We start from the raw sequence: 9,035 nt of genomic DNA, 5'->3' as shown, positions 1-9,035 counted from the left end.
CAACTACACACTGCGCGCCCGGCAAAAGCAAACCACTGTGCGCGCGCAACAGCACACTGACGGCCCTTTATGCGGAATAATAGTCTCCAAAGTCCAGAGTGAAATATTGTGTTCTAATCTAATGCTTGCCTGCTATGGCAAACGAGGCCTAGTAGGTGTTATTGTTCATTCATGGCCTCATGTGGGAACATGATATAGTGCCATGTATGTAAGAAATAGTCGACATAATTGTGTATACACCCACTCAATTGGTTGGCTCTTAAAATAGCCTTTGGAGGTTGAGTTGTCAAGTTGAAGCCGCAGTAGCGAATTTACTTGGCTTTGACGGTCTTCTTGGGGAGTAGGTAATGGGGGCTTCTTGTTTGCACGGGCAATGTCTCCGGCCAACTCCAGGATCTCAGCAGTCAGGCACTCGAGCACGGCAGCCAGGTAGACTGGTGCGACAGCACCCACACGCTCGGCGTAGTTGCCTTTGCGCATCAGCCTGGGCATCTCTTAATCCATCTTGATTTAAATGTTCATGTAAAATTTGTTCCCAACATTGAAAAATTTCTGTGTTTGTGTGTTATTTTTTTCCCCAGCAAGATGAAGGGGGTGATGTCCTGCAGGACCTAGCACAACATGTAAGGAAAATCGTTGTGTACTAACCTGGGATATTTACGTTAAGGATTATGTTTACCAATCGATGACAGTATTGACTCAATACGGGGTTTGCTTTCCCCTATCCGTCGCCGTTTAAATGTCTGACATATAACCGTGCTCGAGAAAACCACAGGTAGCATAATGTATTTCAGCAGATTTCGTGCGTTTCTGTGTGAAAAGACACGAATTTATGTGCTACTTAATTCGTGCGAAAAGACAGCAATTTAACACACAACAACCATAAACGGATAGCCTATTTTTCTTTATTTTCTTTATTATGGCTAATTAAACGTTATGAATATACAGAAATGTTGTCTTTATTTAATAATGTTTCAAACATTGTAGTTGTATGCCTATGTACTGTTTGAGATTTTCTGAACATCATTTGTGAGAAAATACACACATTTACGTGCAACTTAATTCGTGGGAAAAATTGTTTTATTAATGCTAACGCTGTTTTCTATGCTTGATTTCGATTAATACTTTGGGATACTGGTGCACTTTTGGTCAGAAAGGCCCCTTTTCCGTGTAGGCAACAGTACACGATTTTCTTCATAATGCATTTCATATTTCGTAGAGTCTAAATTACACAATTTTCTTCATTATTCATTTAATACATGTTAAAGAGGTTAATGTAAAAATAATGAAATATGTCGGCTTTCACTTATGGCACTTCCAAGGCCTTTCTATTGTGGTTATGTCAATCATATTATATACTTAGGCTATTGTAACGCTGCTCAACCAGTTAGCAAGTCAGAAATGTCCGTTTCCTAGTACCGACTAGCACTTGAATGCTGTATTATGCCAACTTCACATTCTCCTGGAAAATGGGAAGTTGTAACTCCCACATGATTGTGTTCAAGTGGTTTTGAAGTCGGAACAATTCTTAAACCAATAAGATTGGCAACAACATTTTCACTATTTCTCACTTGTAATTCCTACTTGGAGGGTCATTCAAGTGAAACTTCCCAGTCGGAACTAGGTATTTCCGATAACTCTGATAGCACCCTGAACACGACATTAATATGTGTGATCGACAACAGTAGGGTCTGGGTCCCGGCGTGTCCAGTCCCCATACCCATTCCATAGGAGTGAGTGTCAGTAGTCTACTATATGTCCGTGCTATGTGAAGTAAGTATGGTGATTATTATTAAGGTTCTGGTCGTCTGAGATACCAACAAGTAAGGCTATACAACATACAATATCAATAAATATATATTTTCTCCTATTAGTGTATTTGAGTTTGTTCTGTCGTTTCTGGATGATTTAATTGAAATTGCAACCAACTTTCTATGGCTTGTTTTAGATATAGTGATATTTGAGAGATTATTTCATTTCAAATAACTGAAAGTGAGAGGTTGTAATTTGAATAAAGGGGGGAAATGCCATTACTGAACATGTGGTGATTAGAACAAAATATTTTACTCTTTATTTTGGCGAATATTATCGCGCGGCAGTGTCCTAATGCCTGCGCGCAGTGGACTATTGTCATCGTTTGCCATAACAGGCTGGCATTAGATTAGAACATAAGATTTCACTCTTGACTTCAGCGACTATTATTGCGCATAAAGAGCCGGCAGTGTACTTTTGCGCGCACATTGTGCTTTTGCCTGCGCGCAGTGTGCAGTTGCATCCGCGCAGTGCACTATTGGCCTCGTTTGCCATAGCAGGCTAGCATTAAATTATAACACAAGATTTCACTCTTGACTTCAGCGACTATTATTGCGCATAAAGGGCCGGCAGTGTACTTTTGCGCGCACATTGTGCTTTTGCCTGCGCGCAGTGTGCAGTTGCATCCGCGCAGTGTACTATTGGCCTCGTTTGCCATAATAGGCTAGCATTAAATTATATCACAAGATTTCACTCTTGACTTTGGCGACAATTATTACGTGTAAAGGCCGGCAGTGATCTATTGTTTTGGGCGCGCAGCGTATTATTGCGGGCGCACGCAAAGTGTATTGTTTTTTGGCGTACAGTGTGTTTTATGGGCGCGCAGTGTATTGTTTTGGGCGCGCAGTGTACTGTTTTGGGTGCGCGGTCAAAAAAAAAGAGAAGCAAAGCATCCCTTCCGATAGCCGCCAGAGGAGGCCTCCGTAACGGGCCAATCGGGGTGGTGGGGAGATGGTGTCCAATCAGCAGATGCCACTGCCGGCTTTATACATTTCACATGGGCATTTCGAGGCTATACTCCAACTGTCTAAGAAGGAAGCTAGCGCCATGGCCAGAACCAAGCAAACCGCTCGCAAATCCACCCGTGGCAAAGCCTACAGGATGCAGCTCGCCGCCAAGGCTGCGCGCAGGAGAGCCTCCCCGTTACAGGCCCGGCACCGTGTCTCAGAGAGATCCGTCGTTACCAAAGCTCCACTGAGCTGCTCATCCGCAATGTGCCCTTCCAGCGCCTGGGGAGAAAAAATCGCCCTGTTCTTCAAGACCGACCTGCGCTTCCAGAGCTCCGCCGTGATGGCCCTGCAGGAGGCCAGCGAGGCTTACCTGGTCGGTCTGTTTGAGGACACCAAACTGTGTGCCATCCACGCAAAGAGGGTGCATATCGTGCCCTAGGACATCGAGCTGGCCCGCCTTATTTGCAGAGAGCGCGCGTAAATTATGAACTGATCTCCAAAATCCCACCTCAATATTTCCATCAAAAAGGCATAATTGATCTATTTATACGTGGTCCTCTGTAGCTCAATTGGTAGAGCATGGCGCTTGTAACGCCAGGGTAGTGGGTTCCATCCCTGGGACCACCCATACGTAAACATGTATGCGCACATGACTGTAAATCGCTTTGGATAAAAGCGTCTGCTAAATGGCATATTATTATTATATACGCGCACGTCTACATTTCCAACCACTTCGCCGGGAAAGAGCGACGCTACCGGCTACGGAAGAGACACCAACGGCCGGGTGAGTCCATTCAAAGCTACGTGGCTAATCTGAGGGATTTGGCTAGCTCTTGTAACTACGGGACACTTCAGGACGAGATCATCAGGGATCAGTTGATAGAGGGGACGTTATGTGAAAAGACATGGGAGAAACTGCTTTTGGAATCGGATAATTTACAACTAGATGGAGCTATTAAAATAGCACTCCAGGTTGAAGCGGCGTTGGAATGCTCTTCAATGCTAACAGACAGCTCTGCAGCATACACTCAGCCCCCAGCCATTCTCACACAGCAGCTTCAGCCCGAGCAGGCGCACTACAACGATCACGCGCTGCGCACGCCATCCCACGTCGATAGCTGCATGGACACAGACACCGGCATGCCCGTGCAGCAGGCACACAGACAAACCAACAGAAGTAGCTGTGGCAACTGTGGGGCTAGCTCTCACAATTCAAGGGCTTCAAACTGCCCAGCCCGTGGGAAAATATGCAAGAACTGTTCAAAATACAATCACTTTGCGAAAGTGAGTGTGTCGTTCGGCCCCTGCTACTAGCTCGAAGTTGTCGATCATCCAAGTGTCAGACTGGGTCCGAGCCCGACGGCCTCAGCAGTACAACAAAATGCCCTCATTCTGGTCGGACCCCTTGCAGGTCAGTCGACAACTGGGGCCCGCCATATTTCATGATGAGCAATGGATCACGCTGGCACGCCAGCCGCCTCAGAAAAGTCCCTGCCCCTCGAGGAACACAAAGGCACACAAAACAGACATGCAGGCCAGAGACGCCACCGGATGGACCTCCTCCACCACTACCACCCGAGCCCCAGCCTCTGTGGGCTCCCCAAGGGCCAGATCCACAAGCGGTGGCGGATGAAGAAAGGCCTATGCGGGCACGAACTCGCCCTGCTTATCTGGGGGACTACTTAACCTCTTTTCATTCTTAGGCTCCGTTAGGTGTCTTAGTCAACCTCCAGGTTAATGGACTGAACTGGCTAGTTTGGAGAGTCCATCCGTTTAAGGGTTAATGTTTATTTCTTACAGGTATCACTCTAGGTTCTTGCCCTATGGACATTTTATATATGGTACCAGTCCCTGGTTTTGGAAAGGGGGGGAAATGTTATGTATGGTACGACGTGCTGTACGTCGTACTGTACGTTGTTATGGTTTACGACAGTGTGCTTCTTTACGGATGAATGGGTTGTCAGAATGTGTGGCACATGTCATTAAACGACAGAGTGATGTACAATGTGAAACTGTGCAGATGTCCGTTCTTCTACAGCTAGGCTAGATATAACAAATATGACTCAAGTAAAAGTAAAAAGTAGTCATCCAAATAATTACTTGAGTAAGAGTAAAAAAGTACTTGGTGAAAAAACTACTCAAGTACTGAGTAACTGTATGAGTTACTTGAGTTTATTTTTTAACACAAGGCAACAATCAGACAGACAAAAATACAAAATAATCATCTTTAGGCAAATTATAGTTCATCCAACAATAAAATAAATTAAAATGAATTACAAAATAGCTTAAATTAAAATAATTCCGGTAAATTCAAGTACTTATCAAATAAAATAATAATAATAAAAAAATAAGCACAAGTAACACACATTTCCAAACCTTTATACTTTTTTTTACCAGGCAGAACTAGAATGAGGCAGCCCATAAACTCTCATAAACTGTGTATGTGTGTGTCTCCACAGTGACAGAACAACAGAAGGAAACACACAAACATTTCATACCAGGTATGCTGAACAGAAAACTGCACACCAGAAGGAAGCGGTCAACATAAAATAATCAATAGGTGTTGATTAGGCCTACTCAGTACCTTTGTATTGCATGGCAAGCAACAGCCCTTTTTCTGTGTGCCTAGAAATTAATAATCTGATCTGTGATTAGGCCACACTGCACATCTCACTGAGCAGAGGAAAAGAGCAGCAATACACATCAACTGAAAAAGCACCAGTCCATGATAGATGGCCAAATAAAACAATATTGCAGGCCTAGTATCCCAGAACACAAATTAAGCTGAATGCATGTTCTCTAAAAGGCATCAGAGGAGAGTGATGTAGTTGTAGATGGGGCATTATGTTTACTTCCAGCTCCAATATCTAACAAGAAAAGTCAGCAAAAAAAAAGTCACACTTGTCCCCACCTCCCCAAGATAAGCAGCATAAAGCATGTATGATGTGTCTTTACAATGGAGTTATACATTAATAGCTCTGTGCTCTCTAGCACAACCATTACACAGTTAAGGGGATTACACGCTTTGCTCAAAAGCAGCTGAGAGAGGAGCAGCTTCCCCCATCTAGACTCCCACAGACAGACAACAGATTTGGCAGTATTCTAACCTTTAGGCTGACACTGGCCCTTTGACTGGTTGACTTCAGTCAACACTCCAGGAACTCTTTGGCACAGTAACATGAAAACCCTTTTATACTGAAGGCCCCACTGGGAGTTTGTGTGTGTGTGTCAAAACATGCAGAAACAAACTATTTCACCAAAGAATCGCTCAGTGATGTCACTATTAAGCTTCAACAGTAGCTGGCTCTCAAGGTTCTTGCTGTGAAGCTGTGATCGTTTAGCAGTGAACAGGAGTCCTGCATGACTGAAAAGTCTCTCACAGGCTGCAGATGCAGGAAGACCTGTGTTGACTTTGAGTGACAGCTTCTTGATGCGAGGAAAGGTGTGGAGTAGATCCATACCTGCAGGGGACAGACATGAAAGGTACCTCTCCAGCTCTCCTACTTGTGATTTTCCCAACTCCATGGATGCAAAGAAGTCGTCTTCATCAGAGAGGCCGCTGTTTGCGCTGGTGACATCATCCAAGTCGGTGTTGAGGTGATTTCTGATGTAGTCAAGGCCTGTGGGTTTTAGGGCAAGATAAATCATTTTTTCAAACGAATTAAGTCTGCACATTATTCTTACCCTTCTACTGTATAGGCTGTCAAGCTGCTGATGTTTGACATTAAAAGCTACCTGAGCTTCTAACTATATTGCCACCCTGTGGTTTGTCACTGACACACTATAATCCTAAATTACAGTAATATTATACAGAGTTATATAGGTCAATGTCTACTGGTTCACATTTGAATTGATAAACAATTATATTTACCAGCATTTAAGATGTTCTCCTCTGTGGTCCAGGATGTTCTGAATCTTGGTAGGAGTATTGCTGCTGCAATCAGCTCAGGCTCTTTCATGACGTCTCCAAAACGTTTCTGGATCCCTTGCTGCAGGGCATGAACAAGAGGTGTGCACATTTTGCAAGTTGACTCCAACCTCTTCAGCTTGTCCCGCAACTGGTAAGGTGTTGGCAGCAGGAGGCCCATATGCACAGATGATTCCCCTTGGAGGATATTAAGGACCATGGCAACAGGCTTTCATCACAGCAGCATACTCGACCAAAAACCCAATTTCAGCTGGATTGAACCTATAAAAGATGTAACGATAAAAAAATTACTTATAGCTATTTCTGGTACAATGTGTTTATTATGCATTGTACATGTTAAATGCACAAATAAATAAAAATAACATAAATTAGTTAAATTATTTCATTCAAGTCATCCACAATTGTCACACCACCATGCAAAGAAAACTTAGTTACTTGAGACAAGTGGAATCACCCATTAATCAGCAAGGCTTATTTATTTTTATTATTCTTTTAAAACAAAATATACATTTTGTCAACTTACATCTTTATCTTTAATGCTGTGCAGACATTGCGAATTGCTTGTTCTCCTTGCTCTCGGTGAAGGCGCACAATCCTTTCTACAGCGAGGAACAGGGAGCTCCAGCGTGTCTGATTGGGTCGGAGAAACAGCAGCTTGCATTCACGTTCCACTGTTTCATGAGCCATGGTTGACCTGCTGGTTTTATTCCAAAGAGCATGACACTTTGCAAAAGCAGACCGAGACAGCCTCTTGTAGGTTTCGTTTGCAGCTCCTCCTGCAGCAGTGGCATCAACTGTGGATATAAGATTGAGGAGATGGCATGCACACTTTTGGTGCCTTGGAAGTTGGTACTCAAGGCCTGTGTTGTCATCCAGAATAGCAGACACATCTTGACACTCCACCTCTGACTCACTCTGATCTTCTGTTGCATCATCAAGGGTGGAGTCACTCTCCTCTTGTACATTGATGGCTTCCTCCTTTTTCTCCTCACCATATAATCGAAAGGCCTTCAGGAAGTTTGAGCCACTGTCTGTTGTCGCCCTGGTCACTTTTTCCCTGATGTGGTACTCAGAATGTATTTCCTCTAATGCAGCAGCACGGACATCAAACGTGTGCGAGCCTTTGACAGGTCTACAAGCCAATGCAGCGGAGTGCCTCTCCAGTGAGGTGTTGTCTATCCAGTGACAGGTGACACCTAAGTAGCTACGTTGTCTGGCAGACCAGCAGTCTGTTGTGGTAGCAACATAGTTCACAGCACTCAGCTTTTTGATGATTATGCTCTTCTTGTGTTTTGCAGCTTCTTGTATTCTTGTGCATAACGTTTTCCTTGTCATTACTGTTTGAGGTTGCAGTTTTTGATGTTTGAGGTTGCAAGGATGGCGTCTCAACCACAGAAAATGGTTGGTTGGCCTCACATACAAAATTTAGCACCAGCTTGTCAAGCGTTGCTTGTGTTACTCGTCCTGGGGCAGCGAAGGCTGTGATTTTTGCATTTTTCACAAGAGTATCACTGGAAGAGGAGGACTTACGCTTTCTGTGGTTCTCTAGTAAGTCTGTGTACTTTGCCAGTTTGTTGGGGAGAACCCTCTGTGGATAAAAAAAAATCTGTAATTTTCATCATACACGTCAACTATGACAGACAAATTGAGAAATTTGTTTCCAGAAAATCACATTGTAGGATTTTTTATGAATTTATTTGCAAATTATGGTGGAAATAAGTATTTGGTCACCTACAAACAAGCAAGATTTCTGGCTCTCACAGACCTGTAACTTCTTCTTTAAGAGGCTCCCCTGTCCTCCACTCGTTACCTGTATTAATGGCAACTGTTTGAACTTGTTATCAGTATAAAAGACACCTGTCCACAACCTCAAACAGTCACACTCCAAACTCCACTATGGCCAAGACCAAAGAGCTGTCAAAGGAACCAGAAACAAAATTGTAGACCTGCACCAGGCTGGGAAGACTGAATCTGCAATAGGTAAGCAGCTTGGTTTGAAGAAATCAACTGTGGGAGCAATTATTATGAAATGGAAGACATACAAGACCACTGATAATCTCCCTCGATCTGGGGCTCCACGCAAGATCTCACCCCGTGGGGTCAAACTGATCACAAGAACGGTGAGCAAAAATCCCAGAACCACACGAGGGGACCTAGTGAATGACCTGCAGAGAGCTGGGACCAAAGTAACAAAGCCTACCATCAGTAACACACTACGCCGCCGGGGACTCAAATCCTGCAGTGCCAGACGTGTCCCCCTGCTTAAGCCAGTACATGTCCAGGCCCGTCTGAAGTTTGCTAGAGTGCATTTGGATGATCCAGAAGAGGATTGGGAGAATGTCATA

General features: G+C 44.0%; 1 protein-coding gene and 1 pseudogene across 1 annotated transcript; one reads left to right on the top strand and one right to left on the bottom strand.

Moving 5' to 3' along the window:
- The first annotated feature begins 2,859 nt into the window (after positions 1–2,859).
- On the top strand, positions 2,860–3,243 carry LOC123484599 (annotated as a pseudogene).
- Positions 3,244–5,578: 2,335 nt separating this feature from the next.
- On the bottom strand, positions 5,579–6,896 carry LOC123484598. Its single transcript, XM_045215102.1, has 2 exons — positions 6,634–6,896; positions 5,579–6,382 (listed from the first exon to the last, which is right to left on the bottom strand). Exons 1-2 carry the CDS (start codon positions 6,887–6,889, stop codon positions 5,991–5,993), a joined length of 648 nt encoding a protein of 215 aa, XP_045071037.1. The 5' UTR covers positions 6,890–6,896; the 3' UTR covers positions 5,579–5,990.
- Between the last annotated feature and the right edge of the window lie 2,139 nt (positions 6,897–9,035).

Source organism: Coregonus clupeaformis, unplaced genomic scaffold (genome assembly GCF_020615455.1).
Source record: "Coregonus clupeaformis isolate EN_2021a unplaced genomic scaffold, ASM2061545v1 scaf0367, whole genome shotgun sequence".
Classification (NCBI taxonomy): domain Eukaryota; kingdom Metazoa; phylum Chordata; class Actinopteri; order Salmoniformes; family Salmonidae; genus Coregonus; species Coregonus clupeaformis.
This window is presented reverse-complemented; position numbering and strand designations above follow the sequence as displayed.